Source organism: Saccopteryx bilineata, chromosome 2 (genome assembly GCF_036850765.1).
Source record: "Saccopteryx bilineata isolate mSacBil1 chromosome 2, mSacBil1_pri_phased_curated, whole genome shotgun sequence".
In the NCBI taxonomy this organism is placed as follows: Eukaryota; Metazoa; Chordata; class Mammalia; order Chiroptera; family Emballonuridae; genus Saccopteryx; species Saccopteryx bilineata.
The window spans coordinates 97,494,095-97,515,941 of NC_089491.1; the positions used below are offsets into that span (position 1 = coordinate 97,494,095).

General features: G+C 40.9%; 1 protein-coding gene across 3 annotated transcripts in view; it reads right to left on the reverse strand.

The window, feature by feature from the left end:
- Positions 1-327: 327 nt before the first annotated feature.
- Positions 328-21,847, reverse strand: part of ZNF169 (zinc finger protein 169) — a 39,329-nt gene continuing 17,809 nt past the window's right edge. For 2 of the 3 annotated variants that reach the window (XM_066257441.1, XM_066257442.1), the window contains exons 3-5: positions 14,630-14,756; positions 14,050-14,145; positions 328-3,509 (exon numbers count right to left, since the gene is read on the reverse strand). In XM_066257441.1, coding sequence (XP_066113538.1) covers positions 1,984-3,509; positions 14,050-14,145; positions 14,630-14,756 — 1,749 coding nt within the window. In that variant the 3' untranslated portion in view covers positions 328-1,983. The remainder of the gene's footprint in view (positions 3,510-14,049; positions 14,146-14,629; positions 14,757-21,847) is intronic. The other variant, XM_066257443.1, reaches the window with a different exon arrangement.

Here is a 21,847-nt window from a genome sequence, read left to right on the forward strand (position 1 = left end):
CTCTTAAGACCAGGAAGGGTTGTGGCTGAAAGCCCTGAGTCCTTGTGCTCAGTCACTGACATGTAGTCGGAGCTGGCGGGATGGGGCCTCGGGCTGCCAGGACAGGTATTAATAGATAACTTCCAAGCTGCCACTGGGGTAGGCTGAGTGTGTGGCTTGGGGATCTCACAAGACTGTTGGAGGACTTAGAATGGGGTGAGGATGAGTGCCATTATAATACTTGCCTTTATAGGGCCAGAGTCCAGAACAAATAGAGTGATTTTCCCATGTCTCTCAAAAGGTTGAATATCTTGAGGTTTTTGACAGAATGAGGTACACAGACAGGTGTGCAGCTTTGTAAAGGAGTTTATTAAAATAAAAGGAAATATAATACAGAGGACTGCTGCTTAAAGAGTAAACCATAAACGAACTTTCTCATTAACCCTGAAAGCAACACAGTGTTTCCTGCATTGCAGTTCAGGAGAGCAGAACACGTACTTCGTAGTGATTTCTGCCATCTTCACACTCACGGGGAAAGGAAAGGTCAGAACATGTTTACAGCAGGAGTTCATTACTGGCCATGTCAGTTTTGGAAATCCAGAGGGCAAAAGTGACAAATATTAGGTGAGGAGATTACTAAACAGGGTATTGAAGGTGCAGGCTGGTTTCTTCTTGCTTCTTATAGTGAAATGTGAGAGTAGAGAGATGAACTGAAGGAACTCTTAAACAAAAAGGAACCAAAACTTTAAGATTTGGGAATTCTCAGCCTATCCGTATTGCAAAAAATAAGACAGCACGTTCTGGAAAGAACACCACCGTGTTGCTAGATAATCATTTGATAACAAGATTAATTTGGGACACATCAACTATCTCAGCAGAAACTCTGGCAGGCTGGGTTAATGGTGACGCACATGTGGAAAAAATGAAGGCATTCTACGGGAATGAGAATATCTCTATCCAACTGAAAACATGTGTTACCCATCAAGAAGAAGGATGAATGACCCCAAAGGTAAAACAGAGATGAGCAGGTCTGCTAGTCCCACAGTCAGCCCAGAGAGTAAAAGTCTGGGGGCCAGTGTGTCTCTTCATAGTCCTGGTGGGTCTAGCACACCGCCACCACCCCAGTGGGGCCAAGGGCAGAGGAGCCAACCAAAGATTGTTCTTGAGCCTCAAATATAACAGAATCTGCCTTGGAAGGTTTGTAACCTGTTTGGGACCATCATTCCTTTCTTTTCTCCACTTTTGGAATGGGAATGGGAATTCTAGGCCTGTCCCACCTTTTATTTTAGAAACAAATAACTCGTCTGGTTTACAGGTTCACAACTGAAGAGTAATTCTGCCTAAGGGTGAAACATATTTCTAGTCTCATTCATGCTTGATTTGGGTGAGATCCTGTCATGAGTTGATATTGGAATGTGTTAAGATTTGGAGGGTTTTAAGATGGGTGAATGTAATTTGCATGTGAGAAGAATGTGCATTTAGGGGGACTAGATATCCAGAGAGCTGAGTGTTATGGGCTGAGTTCTTCCCCTAAATTCATATGTTGAAGCCATAACCTACAATGGGATTTATTTGATGACAGGGTCTTTAAAAAGTGAATGTTATAAGGTGCCTAATGCAATATGGCTGGTGCCAGGATGAGAGGGAGAGATACCAGGAAGGCACACATACAGAAACAAGGCCTCAGGAGAACACAGCAAGAAGGCAGTCATACCTGCAAGCTTTCCAGCAGAAGCCAAACTGCTCACACATTGATCTTGGACTTGTAGTCTCAAAAATGGAAAAAAAAAGAAGTTTCTGTTCTTTAAGGTACCAAGTCTGTAGTACTTTATTATGGCAGGCCTAGCAAATTATAACTTATTTCTACTGCAGGAGATAAACCATAAATCAACTATCTTATCACTGAAAGAATGCAATATTTTTTTTCCACTACATTTGAGAAAAGGGAAATATTTCCTAGTGGTTTCTGCCATTTTCAGACTCATGGTGAAAGGAAAAGAAAGGTCAGGAGAACAGCTCTTGTGGCAGGGGGTGGTGGCCAGACTTGGTCCTCCTGTGTCTGTGGAGGTGAGACTTCTGGCTAAAGCCACGGCCACACTCCCTGCACACATATGGCTTCTCTCCCGAGTGGGTCCGCTGGTGTCGGATCAGCGCTGACTTGAAGCCAAAGCCACGCCCACACTCAGCACACACACATGGCTTCTCTCCTGAGTGTGTCCTCTGGTCAGAGGTGAGGTTAGATTTCTGGCTGAGTCTTTGCTCACACACTCCATACCCATCAGACTTTTCCCTTAAATGTGTCCTCTGGTGTCTGGTGAGGAGTGACTTGAAGCCAAAGTTGCGGCCACACTCAGAGCACATGTAAGGTTTCTCTCCTGTGTGTGTCCTCTGGTGTCTGATGAGGGTGACCTTGTGACCGAAGCCCTGCCCACACTCAAGGCATATGTAGGGCTTCTCCCCTGTGTGAGTCCTCTGGTGTCCCATGAGGGCGACCTTCTGACGAAAGCCACGCCCACACTCAGAGCACAGGTAAGGCTTCTCTCCTGTGTGCGTCCTCTGGTGTCTGATGAGGGTGGCATTCTGGCCAAAGCTGTGCCCACAGTCAGCACAGACGTAAGGCTTCTCCCCTGAGTGTGTGACTTGGTGGATGAGGAGCAGGGACTGCTGCCTGAAGCCACGCCCACACTCTAGACACAAGAAAGGCCTCTCACCAGAATGTGAGCTCTGGTGTTGCAGGAGGGATGCCTTCTGGCAGAAGCCTCTCCCACACTCAGGACACACGAAAGGCTTCTCTTGCAAGTGTGTCCTCTGGTGCAGGACCAGGGCGATCTTCTGGCGAAAGCCGCGCCCACACTCCTGACACACAAAGGGCCTCTCTCCGGAATGTATCCTCTTGTGGTTGGTGAGTGAGGATGTATACCTGAAGTGTCGCCCACATTCCCTGCAGACGTACGGCTTCTCCCCGGAGTGTTTCCTCTGGTGTATAGTGAGGGAGGACTTCCGGCCAAAGCCACGCCCACACTCCCCACAACTATAAGGCTTTTCCCCTGTGTGCATCCTCTGGTGCTTGAGGAGGTCAGACCGCTGGCAGAAACCTCTGCCACACTCAGGACACACATGATGCTTCTGGAGGCTTGAGTTTGTGCTATGTCCTAGTCTATATTTTTCACACACAACTGCTCCAGATTCTGAGCAGTCTTCCCCCACAGGATCCATCCTCTGGTCTATTTTTCCACCTCTGTTGCCTTCCACCCTGTCCACTGGCTGACCTTGAAACAGGCCAAGGAACACACCTGAAGTTCCACTCAGCTGCAGCCTCCTGAACACGGTGTCAGTGCCGCCTCTCTCTCCATCTTCTGCTACTTCACTCAAGCAGCGTGAAGCTTCCCATGGGGAGTGGCTTCCTACAGATGAGCTTGGGAATATCTGAGGGGGGTGACCACATGGCACATATTGTCTGAGGAACTGTGGACCAGAAGAAAAGGCCACCAGGCTGGAGAGACTGGGCTGGAATTCTGTCCTTGATTCTGCTGGAGAGACAGTCACTGTCAGAATCACCACAGGCCCGTTGTGGACAGTTAAACTTACCCAGCAGTCCTTCCTCAGATGTTCACAACAAGAGTCCTTCCCAAACCTATGGAAAGAGCTAGATCCTCAAATCCAAGAAGCAAACAGAACACCTAACCACCACAACCCAAAAAGGCCTTCTCCAAGGCACGTTGTATTAAAACTGTCAAAAATTAAGGCCCTGGCCGGTTGGCTCAGTGGTAGAGCGTCGGCCTGGCATGCAGAAGTCCTGGGTTCGATTCCCGGCCAGGGCACACAGGAGAGGCGCCCATCTGCTTCTCCACCCCCCCCTCCTTCCTCTCTGTCTCTCTCTTCCCCTCCTGCAGCGAGGCTCCATTGGAGCAAAGATGGCCCAGGCACTGGGGATGACTCCTTGGCCTCTGCCCCAGGCACTAGAGTGGCTCTGGTCGCGACAGAGCGAAGCCCCAGAGGGGCAGAGCATCGCCCCCTGTGGGCAGAGCGTTGCCCCCTGGTGGGCGTGCCGGGTGGATCCCGGTCGGGCGCATGCGGGAGTCTGTCTGTCTATCCCCATTTTCAGCTTCATAAAAATACAAAAAAAAAAAAAAAATTAAAACTGTCAAAAATTAATGAAAAGAAAGAATTCTCAATGCAGCCAGGGAAATGAAGAAAGTAACCTGTAAAGGAAAGCATATTAGGTTATCAGAATTTTCAGCAGAAACTCTACAAACTAGAAGAGAATGGAACCAAATATTCAAAGTACTGAAAGAGAGAAATAACCAGTCAAGAATAATATCTACAGCAAAGCTATCCTTTAGATATGAAGGAGAAATAGACTTTTCCAGATATACAGAAGCTGATGAAATTTATCACCAGAAGGCCTCTATTTCAGGAAATACTTAAGAGGGTTATTCTACCTAAAACAAAGAATAATAGGTCACAAAACTCTGAGTAAGATCACCAACAAACCTATAGCGTTAACAGGGATACTTTGTGCAAAAAAAAGGGCTGGGGTGGGAATTAAAGTATGAAATTGCAAAGAAGGATGGAGATCAGATGCATTCAAAAGCTAAAGTAATACTAAATATATGCTTTTTCATAAACGTAATGGTAACCATAAACAATAAACCCGAAACTGAGACATATCTTAAAAACAGGGGAAACAGGAAAAGAGGATGGAATACACCAAACAAAAACAACAAAGAGAAACACAAAGGAAAAGAACCAATGGAGACACAGAGCTACCAGAAAAAAAACAAAACATAAAATGGCTATAGGGAATCTCATACATCAACAATGGTCTGAATTCACCAATAAAGAGGCAGAGTAGCAGACTGGATCAAAAAACAACATCCAACTATATGGCTGCCTTCAGGAGACACATCTAACCTGCAAAGACAAAGGTAGACTCAAAGTGAAAGGATGGAAAATGATTCTCCAAGCAAATAGTGCCCACAGAAAAGCAGGTATAGCATACTTATATCTGACAAAATAGATTTAAAGATAACAACTGTAATGAGACAAAGAGGGACACTACATCAACAAGATAACACTTCTCAATATATATGCACCCAATCAGGAAGCGCATATATATATATATATATATATATATATATATATATATATATATAAAGCAACTATACTGCTCACAAAAATTAGGGGATATTTAATCACTTCATATCCATTTTGAAATATCCCCTAATTCTGATTAAAAAATTAGGGTATATTTTATCACTTCATATTTATTTTGAAATATCCCCTAATTCTGATTAAAAAATTAGGGTATATTTTATCACTTCATATTTATTTTGAAATATCCCCTAATTCTGATCACAAAAATTACAGCTTCATATTCGTTTTGAATTATCTCCTAATTTTTGTGAACAGTATACTAATAGAACTAAAGGGGAAAAATGACAAAAAAAAAATCATAGTCAGAGATCTAAGTACTTTACTGACAAAGACAGCTCGAGATAGATCATCCAAACAGAGAATCAATAAAAAAATATCAGCCTTAAGCGACACATTAGATCAAATAGACATAACTGATATTTCCAGAGTTTTTCCTCTCAACATCAAATAATACATTCTTCTCCAGTGCAGATGAAACATTTTCAAGAATAGACTACACACTGGTCTCAAAACTCACTTCAACAAATTTAAGAAGACTGAAATCATACCAACCATATTCTCTGACCACAATGCTTTCAAATTAAAAATCAATTGCAAAATAATAATAAAACAACTCATAAATAAACCCACAAATATGTGGAGATTAAACAACATACTACTAAAAAATGACTGGGTCAAAGAAGAAATGAAAGCAGAGATCAAAAGATATATAGACAAATGACAATGACAACACGACATATCAAAACTTCTAGGATGCAGCGAAAGCAGTAATAAAAGGGAAACATATTACAGGTTTATTTCAAGAAATGAGAAATCCCAATTACACAACCTAACATTACATCTTCAAGAACTAGAAAAGAAGAAAAGCAATCCAAAATCATTAGAAGAAAATAATAAAAATTAGAGAACTGAATGAAACAGAGAGCAAAAAGATATACAAACAATTAATACAATAAAGAGTTGGTTCGTTGAAAAGATTAATAAAATTGACAAACTACTGGCTAGATTGACTAAGGTAAAAAGAGAAAAGACTCATATAAACAAAATCAGAAATAAAAGAGGATAAATTATCACAGATATCAGAGATACACAAAGGATCATACTAGAATACTATGAAAGACTATACTGAAAAAGAGGCAATCCTCCCTAAAACATTTTATTAAATTTTTATTTATTTATTCATTTTAGAGAGGAGAGGGAGAGACAGAGGGAGAGAGAGAGAGGAGAGACAGAGAGAGAGAAGGGGGGAAAGGAGCTGGAAGCATCAACTCCCATATGTGCCTTGACCAGGCAAGCCCAGGGTTTCGAACCAGTGACCTCAGCATTTCCAGGTCGACGCTTTATCCACTGCACCACCACAGGTCAGGCCTCCCTAAAACATTTTATGAGGCCAACGTAAGCCTGGTACCCAAACCTGGCAAGGACAACACTAAAAAAAAAAACCACTACAGGCCATGGCTGGGTCACTCAGCTATTTAAAGCATCGTCCCTATACACCAAGGTTGCAGGTTCCATCCCTGGTCAGGGCACACAGAAGAGGCAATCAATGAATGCACAACTAATGCAAAACTAAGCAGAATAACAAATAGGTAAATGGATGCCCCCCCGTGCCTGTTTCTTGTCTCTGATTAATACTGATGCAAAAATCCAACAAAATACAAATCAAATCAACAATACATTAAAAACATAATATACTGCTCACAAAAATTAGGGGATATTTCAAAATGAATGTGAAGTGATAAAATATCCCCTAATTTTTGTGAGCAGAATTAGGGAATATTTCAAAATGAATATGAAGCTATAAAATATCCCCTAATTTTTGTGAGCAGTGCACATCAAGAAAAACTAGGATTCATTCCAGGGGCATAAGGATAGTTCATCATAGAAAAATTGATCAATGTAATACATCACATTAACAAAACAATGAATAAAAATATGATCTTATCAAGAAATACAAAAAATTTTTGATAAGGTACTACATCTATTTATGATTAAAACACTCAAAATGGGTATAGAAGGAATGTACTTCAACATAATAAAGGCCATATATGACAAACCATCGGCCACTATCATACTAAATGGTGAAAAACTGGAAGCTTTTCATCTAAAATCAGGAACAAGACAAGGATGCCCAATTCTCTCCACTCTTATTCAACATAGTTCAGGAATTCCTAGCCAGAGCAATCAGGCAAGAGAAAGAAATAAAAGGTATCCATAATGGGAATAAAGAAGTAAAAGAACTTTACTTCATTTTGCAGATGAAATTATTCTATATATAGAAAATCCTAAAGACTTCACCAAAAAAACTATTAGAAACAATAAACAAATACAGTCAAGTTATAGATATAAAATCAATTTACAAAGATCAACTGCTTTCCTATATACTAATAATGAAATTTCAGAAAAATAAATGAAGAAAGCAATTCCTTTTGCAATTGCAACAAAAAGAATAAATTACCTAAGAATAAACTTAATGCCTGACCAGGTGGTGGCACAGTGGATAGAGGATTGAATTGGGATGCAGAGGACCCAGGTTTGAAACCCTGAGGTTGTTGGCTTGAGTGCGGGCTCATCTGGCTTGAGTGCAGGCTCACCAGCTTGAGTGTGGGGTCATTGGCTTGAGCATGGGATCATAGACATGACCCTATGGTCACTGGCTTAAGCCCAAAGGTCACTGGCTTGAAGCCCAAGGTCGCTGACTTGAGCCCAAGGTTTCTGGCTTGAGCAAGGGGTCACTCACTCTGCTACAGCCCCCTAGTCAAGGCACATATGAGAAAGCAGTCAATGAACAACTAAAGACCACAATGAAGAATTAATACTTCTCATCTTTCTCCATTCCTGCCTGTCTGTCCCTATCTGTCCCTCTCTCTGACTCCCGCTCTGTCTCTGTCACAATAAATAAATAAATAAATAAATAAATAAATAAACAAACAAACAAACAAACAAACTTAACAAGAGAAGTGAAGGAGCCATATACTGAAAACTATAAAACATATTAAAAGAGATTTAAAAAAAACAATGAAATATAAAGATAGTCCATGTTCATGGATTGCAAGAATCAATATACAGATATAATGCAATCCCCATCAAAATCCCAATGTAATTTTTTAAAGAAATAGAACAAAAACATCATCAGATTTTTATTTTTTGGAACCAGAAAAGATCCCAAATAACCAAAGCAATCCTGAGAAAAAAGAATGAAGCCAGGGGTATCACACTACCTGACTTCAAATTATACTACAGAGTAATAATAAAGAAAACAGCCTAGTATTGGCAGAAAAACACACACAGAGACCAATGGAATACAATTGAGAGACCAGAAATGAAACCACATGTATATGGGCAAATAGTTTTTGACAAAGGAGTCAAAACCATAAAATAGAGAAAAGAAAGCCTTTTCAATAAATGGTACCCTGGCCTGTGTAGCCAAGTAGAGCATCATCTTGATACACCAAGGTTGTGGGTTCTCCCATCCAAGTACTAACCAGACCTGACCCTGCTTAGCTTCTGAGATCAGACGAGATCGGGCACGTTCAGGATGGTATGGCCGTAGACGGTTGTGGGTTCAATATCCAGTCAGGGCACAACAAGAATCAACCAATGAATGCAAAAATAAGTGGAACAACAAATCAATGTTACTCCCCCTGAGCCCCCGGTCCTTTCTTTAAAATCAAATAAACAAAAAATTAAAAAATAAATGGGTGCCGGGAAAATTAGAAAGCCACATACAAAAGAATGAGACTTGAGTACACCTCATCCCCCTGAACAAAAATTAATTCAAAATGGATCAAATACCTAAATATAAGATCTGAAACAATAAATTACATAGAAGAAAACATAGATACTAAACTTATGGACTTTGGTTGTAGAGAACATGTTATGAATTTGACCCCATAGGCAAGGGAAGTAAAGGCAAAATAAATGAATGGGACTATCTCAAACTAAAAAGCTTTTGCACAGCAAAAGAAACCACCAACAAAATAAAAAGGCAACAAACCGAATGGGAGATATTTGCAAACAACTCCAGCAAGGGGTTAATATCCAATATATATAAAGAACTCATACACCTCAACTCCAAACAAGCAATCCAATTTAAAAATGGGTAGAGAACCTAAACAGACAGGAGGAGACTGTCACTTTCCTCTCAACGCTTGTTAGGTCACCTTTGCCAAAACCATTTGATGGTCAGATCAGATCTTAACACACAGTCACACCTTTTAACCACTCAGAGTTTGTGTGAGGAGAATGAGCAGATGCCCATTCATGGACATGCCGTGTTGATCGCACAGAAGGACAGCCAACAGCCACCCATGACAGGGCCCCTAAACTCTCTCCCCACTCACAGGGAGAACACCAGTGTCTTTCTCAAAGAGAGGAAAGCCTCAAAACACTGCCTGTACTCGGGTGTGCTCAGCTACCCAGTTCTCCCTGAGAAGAACTGTCTGCACTCACCTCAGTCTTACCAACTAAGGAGATACTGCTAGAAATCTGTCAGAATGGTCAAAATAAAAAACAATGCGAACACCAAATATTGACAAGAATGCAAAGAAATTGGAGAATGGAAACATTTGCTAGTAGAAATGTAAGATGGCAAAGCCATTCTACTGGTGGGCCTGGCGCTTTTTACAACACTAAACATGAATTTACTGTATGATGCAACAACTACACTCGTGGGCATTTAGCCCAGAAATGAAAACCTTATGTTCAAATAAAAAACTGCACACAAATGTCCATAACTGTAAATAATCCAAATGTCCCTAGGAGGGTGAAAGGTTTAACAAAATGATACATTCATACTCTGGAATACTACTCAGCAATAAAAGGAAGGAAACGTTGATGTTGATACATGCAACAGTTTGGATGAAATCTAAAGAGAATTATGCTGAATGAGAAAAGGCAATCCCAAAGGTAAGCACAAAGTGGTTTCTTTTATGTAACACTCCTGAAATGATTAAATTATATCTCATCAAGCAAGGCCTAAGAGAGACGTTTGGCAAGCTGATAGAGGGCAGCTATGCAACCTCTATCGAGGAGGAAAGCATTCCCCATGAGATCAGGAACAAGGAAAGGATGTCCACTCTCACCATGTAAATTCATCATTGCTCTGGATAACCTGACTGTGCAATGAGGCAAAAAAAAAAAAAAAAAAAAAAAAAAAGAAGTTAAAATATATACTGAGTGGAAAGAAAGAAGGAAACTATACTTATCCATAAATTAATTGTATTCCTATGTACTAGCAACAAACAATTGAAAAGTGGTATTTAAAAATAGCTTAATTTAAATAGCATCAAAAATATGAAACAGAGGTGTAAATCTAACAAGAGACGCATAAGACCTGTATACAAAAATTACAAAACAATGCTGAGAAAAATTAAGAAGTCTCATAAAAATGGAGCGATAAGACTGTGTTCATGAATAGGATGGCACAGTATTATTTACATGTAAATCCTCCCCATACTGATGCAGATTCAACTCAACCCCAATTAAATCCCAGCAGGCTTTTTGTGTGAAAATTAGCAGGCTCATTCTGAAATCCATAAGGAAAATGCAAAGAATTTTGAATAACTGAAGCAACTTGAAAGAAAAAAAAAGGTTGGAGGATTGATACTAAGTTCTAGACATATTATAAAGCTACAATATCCTGACCTGTGGTGGTGCAGTGGATAAAGCATCGACCTGGAACACTAAGGTCTCAGGTTCGAAACCCTGGGCTTGCCTGGTCAAGGCATGTATGGGAGTTGATGTTTCCTGCTCTCCTCCCCTCACTTTCTCTCTCTCTTCCCTCTCTCTCTAAAAATGAATAAATAAAATCTAAAAAAGAAAAAAAATTATAAAAAAGAAAGAAATGGCCTTTGGGGGGGAAAAAAGAGATAATAAAACTCAAGCCACAGAGCCCTGGCCGGTTGGCTCAGTGGTAGAGCGTCGGCCTGGCGTGCAGAAGTCCCAGGTTTGATTCCCGGCCAGGGCACACAGGAAAAGCGCCCATCTGCTTCTCCACCCCTCCCCCTCTCCTTCCTCTCTGTCTCTCTCTTCCCCTCCCGCAACCAGGCTCCATTGGAGCAAAAGATGGCCCGGGCGCTGGGGATGGCTCCTTGGCCTCTTCCCCAGGCGCTGGAGTGGCTCTGGTCGCAACAGAGCGACCCCAGGAGAGGCAGAGCATCGCCCCCTGGTGGGCAGAGCGTCGCCCCCTGGTGGGCATGCCGGGTGGATCCCGGTTGGGCACATGCGGGAGTCTGTCTGACTGTCTCTCCCTGTTTCCAGCTTCAGAAAAATACAAAAAAACACACACAAAAAAACCTCAAGCCACAGAGAAAATATTTGTAAATCAAATATCTGATCGTGGACTTCTCTATAGAATATATGAAGAATTTTCAAAATTCATTAAGAAAAAGATAAGAAATCAATTTTTTAAATGGGAGAAAATTTGAGAAGGCATTTCACCCAAGAAGATATAGAAATGGCAAATAAGCACATGGAAGGATCCTCAAAATCATCAGTCATTAGGAGAATGTCAAGTAAAACCACAGTAAGATGCCACCACGCAGCTATGAGAATGTCTAAAATTAAAATAACACCAAGTGTTGACAAAGATGTGGAGCATACGGGACTTGGGTACACTACTGCTGGGAACGTGAAATGGTGCAGCCACTTGGGAAAACAGTTTGTGAGGTTAGTAAAAAGTTACACACTATATCATACAACTCAGCCAGTCCAGTCCCAAGTATTATCCAAAAGAAATTAAAGCATATGTCCACACGAAGACTTGTCATGACATGCATACACCTTTATTTGCATTTGTCAGAACTGGAGATTACCCAGTCTTTAACAGGAATAAATAAATTGTGGTATCTATATAATGAAATATAGCTCAGCAATGAGAAGAAATGAACTATAGATGTACACACACTATGGATGAAATTCACAGTAATTATGTTGAGTGAAATAATCCACTATGTATTCTGCATGATTCAATTCACATGAATTCCAGAAAATGCAAACAAACCTGCAATGATACAAAGCAGATCATGGATGCCGGGCTATGGGGTGGGGGGAGGACAGTGAGGCACATGGAAACTCGGGGCGATAAGTATGCTTAGTTTTTTTGGATGGTGGCGACGTTAAATATATGTAGTTTATTATGCTTTGATAATATACCTTAGAATTATCCCTTAACTATTATACCATGATATATTTTTCTATTATACCATAATTATAGCTTACATAATAGTTGTTTTTAAAATTAGGCAAAAGCAGTGATTTGCTAAGTGTATGAGTCCAGATGCATGGCTGTATTTTAGAAGCAAAATAAATAAATAACAAAACAAGAATAAAATGTCAGGATATTGAAAATAAAACAATGAAATAAGATAAGCCATGGAAAATTTATCCTTAAGGGAAACACCTTGATCAGTCACATCACAGAATAGGAAACAGCAAGTGGCTAATGAATATAGGAAAAGATGCTCACGCTCACAGGAAAGCAAAAGCCCCTCAAGATTTCAACGCAGACCAGATACATGGGTAGAAACAAGGCCTGACACTACCTAGTATTGGTAAGGACATGGAGAGCTCTAAACAGTGCTGCTGGGGTATGGAGTGGCATCATAGCTTCAGAACACAATATGGCACAACATGAATCAGGTTAAGGTCACTCATGCCTATGAGTCAGCTACTGTTCCTTGGTAGGATCTGGAGAAACTCTTGCTCGTCTTTCCAAGGAAACACCAGTCAAAACTTAGAAATAAATTTTATCTCCAAAAGGAGGAATTGATACTTTAACAGCACTAAAATAGAATGTCATATCATGTAAGAGTTTTAAAAGGTACAGACTAAACCTACACATTGTAACAAGAATCTCAGGGTGAGTTGGTGAAACAGCATGTTCCAGAAGGATGTGTACATGATGATTCCATGTGAGAAGTTTACAGACATGCAAAACAACAATCTATATGGTTGGAGGACCATCAAATGGAAAAAAAGAATATGGACAGTCATGGGGGCGCTAATGCAGAAATAGGACCTTCCAAGGGCAGGATGGAGGAGCCATACACAACGTGGGATGGTACGCCAGGCTGTTACCTGGGCGTACAACGTTCTATTAGGCTCCAGGGAATACACATCGGCACTCACTGCTTAATTCTTCATGCCCTATTGTAATCTTTAAAAATCCACCATAAAATTAAAACACAGCCTGTATAGGCAGTGGCGCAGTGGATAGAGTGCCGGACTGGGATGCGGAAGGACCCAGGTTCGAGACCCCTGAGGTCCCAGCTTGAGCGCGGGCTCATCTGATTTGAGCAGAAGTTCACCAGCTTGGACCCAAGGTCGCTGGCTCGAGCAAGGGGTTGCTTGGTCTGCTAAGGGCCCACAGTCAAGGCACATATGAGAAAGCAATCAATGAACAACTAAGGTGTCGCAATGCACAACGAAAAACTAATGATTGATGCTTCTCATCTCTCCGTTCCTGTCTGTCTGTCCCTGTCTATCCCTCTCTCTGACTCTCTCTCTGTCTCTGGAAAAAAAAATAAAAAAACAAAGTTATGGGAATTGAAGGGCTAGAACCGATGCCCTTCATAAATATGTTAGCAGGTTAAGATAGAAACTGGACAGTATGGAGCAGGGGCAGATGACTTAGGCTTAGAGGATAAGTACTGTGTTGAAGATCAGGCCCACCAAAAGAACCCCAAGAATAGGGAGATCCTAGATGTGCTGGAGGAGGGACAGAGAGCAGAGTGAGGCTCCCCGGGGGAGGAGGACATGTGCCAGGAAGGCCCTCTATGGGGTGAGCAGGATGGCATGGAAGGAAGGCCTAGAGAAGAGCCACCCCCAGGAGCAGACAGATGCTTCCCCTCCCTCAACCTGCTGAACTGCTCATTTGCCTGTCTCTGTGTCCGCCTGGTACTTCCCACTCACCTCGACAAAGGTCCACAAGATATTCACTCTCCTCTCTCCAGGGCTCGTCCCCTTGCTCCAGTTGTGTGATGAGTTTTGGTTTGGAAAAGGCAAGTCCTACTCACAGGAAAAGAAACCAAGGTGACCTTGGGTTAGAGGACTAAAAGGCTATCAGAGACTCAGTCAGCCGGTGAATGCAATAACCCAGAAGGGGGAAGGAAGCACAGAGGAGGGCAAAGGTGCCCTCTGAATGCTAATTAGGAATGACTAGGGGAGGGGGCACTCCTGAACCTAAAGGCAGCACACTGCTTCTCCCTGTGCTTGAGTGAAGACAACATTCCCTCATTTGAAGCAGCCTTTGGGAGGAAGGGCCAGGTCTCAAAAAGGCCTGAAAATAGTCATGAAATGCAGTAAGACACCAATACAGACACATAAATAACTTCACTAGCTTTGAATCTATACAATCCAGACATTTTCGGAGGGACCTGGGGGGGTGGGGGAGGAAAAATTTTTTTTTTTTCAGCCAAAAGCCTGGAGATTGCTGCCTAAATCCTGAAATGCCCATAAGCAGAGTCCATGACCTGAGCAGGGCGGTCCTTACCCAGCGACACCAAGTGGCTGTAGTTCTCCAGCATTACGTCTCGGTACAGGGTCCTCTGGGCTGGGCTTAATAGCTTCCACTCCCTCTCGGTGAAGGCCACAGCTACATCTCCGAAGGCCATTAATGCCTGTAGCAGAAACACATCCCTGCTCAGCCAGGAGCCAGCACACCCACTAACCAACTTTACCAAAGCTGCTAACCCTGGTGGAGGCACAAGAAGGCTGGTGAGGGGCCCCTAGATGAAATCTACACGTCTTGCTTTTTTATCCTAAAGCCTGGGGCCAGCAGTTCAACACTATAAACCTCCTGCCCACATTGCTGGTCAGGCTACTTAGAAGTTCTCCGTTCTGCTCTGTTGATCTCTACGGCACTGTCAAAAGCACAGCTTGGCCTGACCAGGCGGTGGCGCAGTGGATAGAGTGTTGAACTGGGATGCAGAGGACCCAGGTTCGGGACCCTGAGGTTGCCAGCTTGAGCGCGAGCTCATCTGGTTTGAGCAAAAAGCTCACCAGCTGGGACCCAAGGTCGCTGGCTCCAGCAAGGGGTTGCTCACTCTGCTGAAGGCCCGCGATCAAGGCACATATGAGAAAGCAATCAATGTACAACTAAGGTGTTGCAACGAAAAACTAATGATTGATGCTTCTTGTCTCTCTCCATTCCTGTCTGTCTGTCCCTGTCTATCCCTCTCTCTGACTCTCTCTCTGTCTCTGAAAAAACAAAAACAAAAAACCACACAGCTTGATGACTGTAGCTCTATGGTAAGCCTAGAAATCAGCTAGGCTGATTCCTCCCACTTTATCCTTCATTTTAAAGGTATTTTAGCTATTCTAGGGCATGTGCCTTTCCATGTAATTGTAAGATAATCTTGTCCATAGCAAACAAAAGTAAGTGCTGAAATTCTGACGAGGTTCCATTAAACCTACATATCAATTGGGAAAGAACTTACATCTTTACTTTGTTGACTCTTCAAATCTCTATTTATTGAGACGTTCTTTGATTTCTTTCATCAGCTTTCAGGGTTTTGAGCACACAAATCCTGTGTTTGCTAAGAATTTCTTCTCTCTCTCTTTTTTAGTGATTTTTTTTTTTTTTTTTGTATTTTTCTGAAGCTGGAAATGGGGAGGCAGTCAGACTCCCGCATGAGGCCAACCGGGATCCACCCGGCACGCCCACCAGGGGGTGATGCTCTGCCCATCTGGGGCGTCGCTCTGTTGCGACCTGAGCCAGTCTAGCGCCTGAGGCAGAGGCCACGGAGCCATCCCCAGTGCCCAGGCCATCTTTGCTCCAATGGAGCCTTAGCTGCGGGAAGGGAAGAAAGAGACAGAGAGGAAGGAGAGGGGGAGAGGTGGAGAAGCAGATGGGTGCTTCTCTTGTGTGCCCTGGCCGGGAATCGAACCTGGGACTTCCGCACATCAGGCCGACGCTCTACCACTCAGCCAACTGGCCAGGGCCTTTTTTTAGTGATTTTTATGGTATTATATTTTTAGTTTCAGTGATCATATGTTCATTGCTCTGATACAGAAATACAATTGTCTGTCTCTCTTGAATCCTGCAATCTGGCTGAACTCACTTATTAGTTCCCAGAGTATTTTTTGTCCCTGGTCCCTCTACAGAGACAGTCACGGCATCTGCACATAGGGACAGGTTTATTTCTTCCCTTAGATCTGTATGCCTTTTATTTCCTCTTCTGCCTTTCCTGTAGCGCTCCTGGCAGTAATGACTAGGGGGAGTAAGCGCAGACATCCTTGCCTTGTTCCTAATGTAAGGAGGAAAGATTACATCTCACAGTATTGATACGGAAATACCACATCATACTCATTAACATACCTATTACCAGGGAAACAGAAAATTTTTTTTTCCAGGGTGGCAGGGTGTGGAGAAATTGGAACCTTTGGGCAATTGCTCTTGAGAAAGTAATACTGCTGTTTCTATAGAAAAGAGTTGGGTAGTTCCTCAAAAAGTTAATCATACAATTTACCATCGGATCCTGCAAAGAACTGAAAGCAGGAACACAAACAGATAGTGTCTGTCAATGTCTATGACAGCATTATTCACGTTAGCATACAGGGGAAAACAGCCTAAATGTCTGTCAGGCGATAGAGAAAATATAGTATATACAGACAATTGCATATTATTCAGCCTTGAAAAGGAAGGAAATTCTGATACATGCAACATCATGGATTAGCCTTGAAAACATTATGCCAAGTGAAATAAGCCAGTCACAAAAGATAAATATTGTTTCTTTCCACTTATAGTAGGTACCAAGAATAGGCAAATTCATAGAGACAGAAAGTAAAGTAGAAGTTACCAGTCTCTGGGGAGAATGGGAATGGGGAATTATTGTTTAATAAATATACTTTCAGTTTGGAGAGATGAAACTTCTGAAAATGGAGAATGGTGATGGTTGTACAACATTGTGAATGTACTTAATGCTACTGATGGTACGGTAATACCTCACATAACATTGTCCAAAGGTCCTATGACTTTAAGCAAAATGATGTATAATGAAACCCATTTTATCATTGGCTAATCAATATAAACAAGAGTTAAGTTCCTACAGTATCTCATCATTACAACGAAATAACATTGAGTGGAAAACACATTATTCAAGGACCCTATATACAGTTAAAAGTAGTTAAAATAGTAAGTTTTGTTATATAAACGTTAGCAATGATAAAAGTTTTATAGGTGTCTCTACCAAATAGAGGAGTTGCTCTGTTCCTACGGTTTTAAGATTTTTTTAAACAAATGGTTGTTGAATTTTGTCAAAAGCATCAACTGATGTAATTGTGTGCTTTTTCTTCTTTGGTCTATTAATATGGTGGAATACATGAACTGAGTTTCAAATATGGATCCTGTCTTGTAACCCTGGAATAAATGGTACTTGGTAAGGGTGTCTAGTTACTTTGATATATTGGTGAATTCAATTTAATAATTTAAGGATTTTCATGTCTATATTCATGAGAGATGTTCATCTTTAGTTTTACATTTTTCTATTGTCCTTGTCCACTTTTGTTATCAGTATAAGACTTGCCCCATAAAGTGAATTGGGAAGTGTGCCCTTCTGTTTTATTTTTGGAAAGAAATCACATAGCATTGGTGTTAAGCTTCCATTACACATTTGTCAAATTCCACAGTAAAATCACCTATGCCTAAAGATTTCTTCTGTGAGAGTTTTTAAATTACAAATTGAACTTCTTTAAACGTTATAGGGCTGTTCAGAGTATCTATTCCATTGGGCAAGTTAAGGTAGTTTTTGGTTTTCAAAGAATAGGTTCATTTCATCTAAGTTTTCAAATTTATGGGTGGATATTCTTTGGATGGCTACAGAGTTGTAGTAATATCCCTGTTTCATTCTTGATACTGGTCATTTCTGTCTACTCTCTTTTTCTTAGTCAATCTTGCTAGATGTTTGTCAATTTAGTTTTCTTTTTTTTTTCTTCTTTTTTTATTATTTATTTTTTTGTGTGTGTGAAGTTGGAAACGAGGAGGCAGTCAGACAGACTCCCGCATGCACCTGACCGGGATCCACCCGGCACGCCCACCAGGGGGCGATGCTTTGCGCATCTGGGGCATTGCTCTGTTGCAACCAGAGCCATTCTAGTGCCTGAGGCAGAGGCCACAGAGCCATCCTCAGCGCCCAGGCCAACTTTGCTCCAATGGAGCCTTGGCTGCGGGAGGGGAAGAGAGAGACAGAGAGGAAGGAGAGGGGGAGGGGTGGAGAAGCAGATGGGCACTTCTCTTGTGTGCCCTGGCCGGGAATCAAACCCAGGACTCCTGCACACCAGGCCGATGCTCTACCACTGAGCCAACTGGCCAGGGCCCAATTTAGTTTTCAAAGAAGCAGCTCTTTATTTCATTTTCCTCTATTTTTAACTTTCAATTTCATTGATTTCTGCCTTTATCACTATCATTTCATTTGTCTCCTCTGAGTTTATTTTGTTCTAATTTTTGTAGTTTCTTGAAGTAGAATTTTAGATGACTGACCTGAGATATTTTTTTGTTTTCTAACACACATATTTATTTAGTGCTATAGGTTTTCCCCTCAGGACTGCTTTAGCTGCATCTCACACACTCTGATATGTGATATTTCCTTTTCATTTATGTTTTATGTCTATTGAAACTTCATTTTTTATGCATAGATTATTCCTTTTAGTGTGTTATTTTCTAAGTGTTTAGAGGGTTTTTGTTAACATTCTCCTGTTGATTCCATTGTCATCAGAGAACACTCTTTTGTATGATTTCAATTATTTAAAATGTTTACGGTAAACAAATTTTTTGTTTTATGTGTTGTTTTACAGCCCAAGATATGTCTATGCTGGTATATGCTTTGAGGGCACTTGAAAAGTATATGTACTCTGTTGGGTACAATGTTCTATAAATGTTGTCTAAATTCTGTTGGTTGATGATGTTGATGAGTTCTCTCGATTTTGGGCCTAGTTATTCTATCTATCATTGAGAGTAAGGAGTTTAAGTCCCCAACTGTTGATCTGTTTCTTCTGTCAATTTTCTGTTCACATATATTGAAGCTCTATTATTTAATGCATATACATTAATGATCATAATATCATGTCTTCCAGGTGAACTGACCCTCTGTGTCTAGTAACTCTCTGTTTTGCGTTCTACCTAACCTGATATTCCTATAGCTAAATACTTTCTTTGTTTAATTGCATTAATGTTTGCATGATGCATCTTTTTTTTAACATGTCTATACGGTATTTGAAGTTTCATTTAGACAGCGCATAGGGTTTTTTTAATCTACCATGCAATTCTCTCCTTTAGTAGGTATATTTCAAGCATTCTAATATTGTTCTTTTTGTTTCTGTTTTCTTTTTACTGACTGCTGGTGGGTTACTTGAGCTTTTTAAAAACTTCTATTTTGATTTATCTATAGTGGTTTTTAGTGTATCTCTGTATACCATTTTTAGTGGTTGTTCTAGATGCTACATTATGTTAACATAACTTACCAGTCTACTGGCTGTGTCATTTTACCAGTTTGAATGAAGTATAAAAACCTTAACTCTCAAAACCTCTTCTCCTTCCTGCCTAAAATGTAACTTTCTTAAGTACTTTTTCTGTATACATTTAGAATCACATCACACCCTGTAATTATTTTTGTTTTAACTATCAGAATTAGTTTAGAAAATTTAAAGTAGGAGGAGTGCCTGCTGCACTTACTCATATTTTTCCTTACTGTTTATTTTCATCCTGATTGCATCAAGGGTTCCCAAGACCACCCTCAGTTTTGATGTTCACTAGAAGGACTCACAAGACTCACCATACAGTTGTATGCATGGCTACCATTACAATAAAAGGATACCAAGCAAAATCCACAAAAGGAAATGGCATGAGAAACAAAGTCCAAGGGAAACCAGGAACAAGGTTCCGAGAATCTCTCCCAGTGGAGACACACCTGACCCACTTAATTCCCCCGGCAAAGACTTGTGACAACATGTATTCAATGTTGCCTAATAATAAAGCTCAAGAGGCTCCAAATTCAAAATTTCTGGTGGAGGATGGTCACACAGGCACCCTCTCTGGCTAGCATGTATTAAAACTTGAGATCCCAGAAGGAGACCAGGTGTTCAGCATAAACTTTTCTACCTCCTTTTAGGCACAGTGAGCCATTCATATCAGTTCCGGGAATGGTGCCAACCCTGCTGAAATGTAAGATCCTGATACCAGCCAAAGGATATACTAGCAAAAAGGACTTTTTAAGGATAGCAGTGTCAAGCTGGCTATGTTAATTCTTTACTGCCCACAGATGTTCCAATGTTCCCTCTTTTATTGTTTCCTTTCTGTTTATAAAGTTGCTTTTACTCATTTTCCTGGAAACAAATTGTTTTCCTTCATCCAAGAATATCCTGATTACCCTCTTCATTCCTGAAAGTTACTTTCATTCTGTCTAGGACTTGGCATGAAAAGCTCCTTTCTTTCATCTCCCAAGAAACAGGGCATCCTTTCCATCTAACCTCTGTGGTTTCTCATCCACGACCATTCTCGTAGTTTACCCCATCAGAAAAATGTGTTATTTTTTTCTGGCTCCTTTCAAGATGTCTTCCTCATTTTTAGTCTTCAGAAGATTCATTATAATGTGTCTTGGTACAGATTTCATAGGGTTTATCATGTTTGACATATGCTCAGCTTTATGAATCTGAAGGTTTACATCTCTTGACACATTTGGGGAGTTTGCAGCCATTGATTCTACTAATACTTTTTCAACCCTGTCCTCCTTCACTTCTTCTCCACAATGACAATGACACAAATGTTAGATATTTTGCTATACTTCCACAGTTCTTGAGACTCTGTTCATTTTTTTCCCCCCAGCATATATCCTCCCTGTTGTACAGACTGGGCAATTTATAGTTTTATCTTCTAGTTCGCTGATTCTGTTATCTTTAAACTGCTAGTAAGCTCCAATGCAGAGCTTTTTGTTCAGGTGTGTATTTTTCAGCTCTGAAATTTCCATAAACTCATTCATTATAACTTTTATTTCTTTGCAGAGGCTTTCTAATGTTCCATATATTTTAAGTGTGTTCTTTTAGCTTTGGATATCCAGTTGTCCAAGAACCGTTTGTATAGACTGTCCTTCTCCGATTGAATGGTCTTGGTACCCTTGCCAAAAATCAATTGACCATATATATCTATATAGGGTGGGGCAAAAGTAGGTTTACAGTTGGGAGTACACAAAATACAGAGCTCATTCTTCTTCCTCTTATTATTAACTATTGTATTATTTTTCCATAATTACAACTATAAGCCTGCTTTTACCACCCTGTATGTGAAAAAAAAAATTCTGAGCTCTTAATTCTATCCCGTTGATCTATGTTTCTATGTTTTTATCCTATAGCAATACAACACTTTTCCCACTGTGTCTAGTTTGATACTAAGTATTGAAATCGGGCAGTATAAATATTCCAATTTCTTTTTCTTTTTTCAATTATTTATTTATTTATTAATTTTAGAGGAGAAAGAGAGAGAGAGAAAGAGAGAAAGAGAGAAAGAGAGAGAGAGAGAGAGAGAGAGAAGAGACTGGGGTAGGAGCAGGAAGTATCATCTCCCATATGTGCCTTGACTGGGCAAGGGTTTTGAACCGGCAACCTCAGTGTTCCAGATCGATGCTTTATCCACTGCGCCATCACAGTGGATAGGCTCTCCAATTTTTTTATCAATTGCTTTTGACTATTTCAGGGTCCTGTGAGATTCCAAATAAATTTG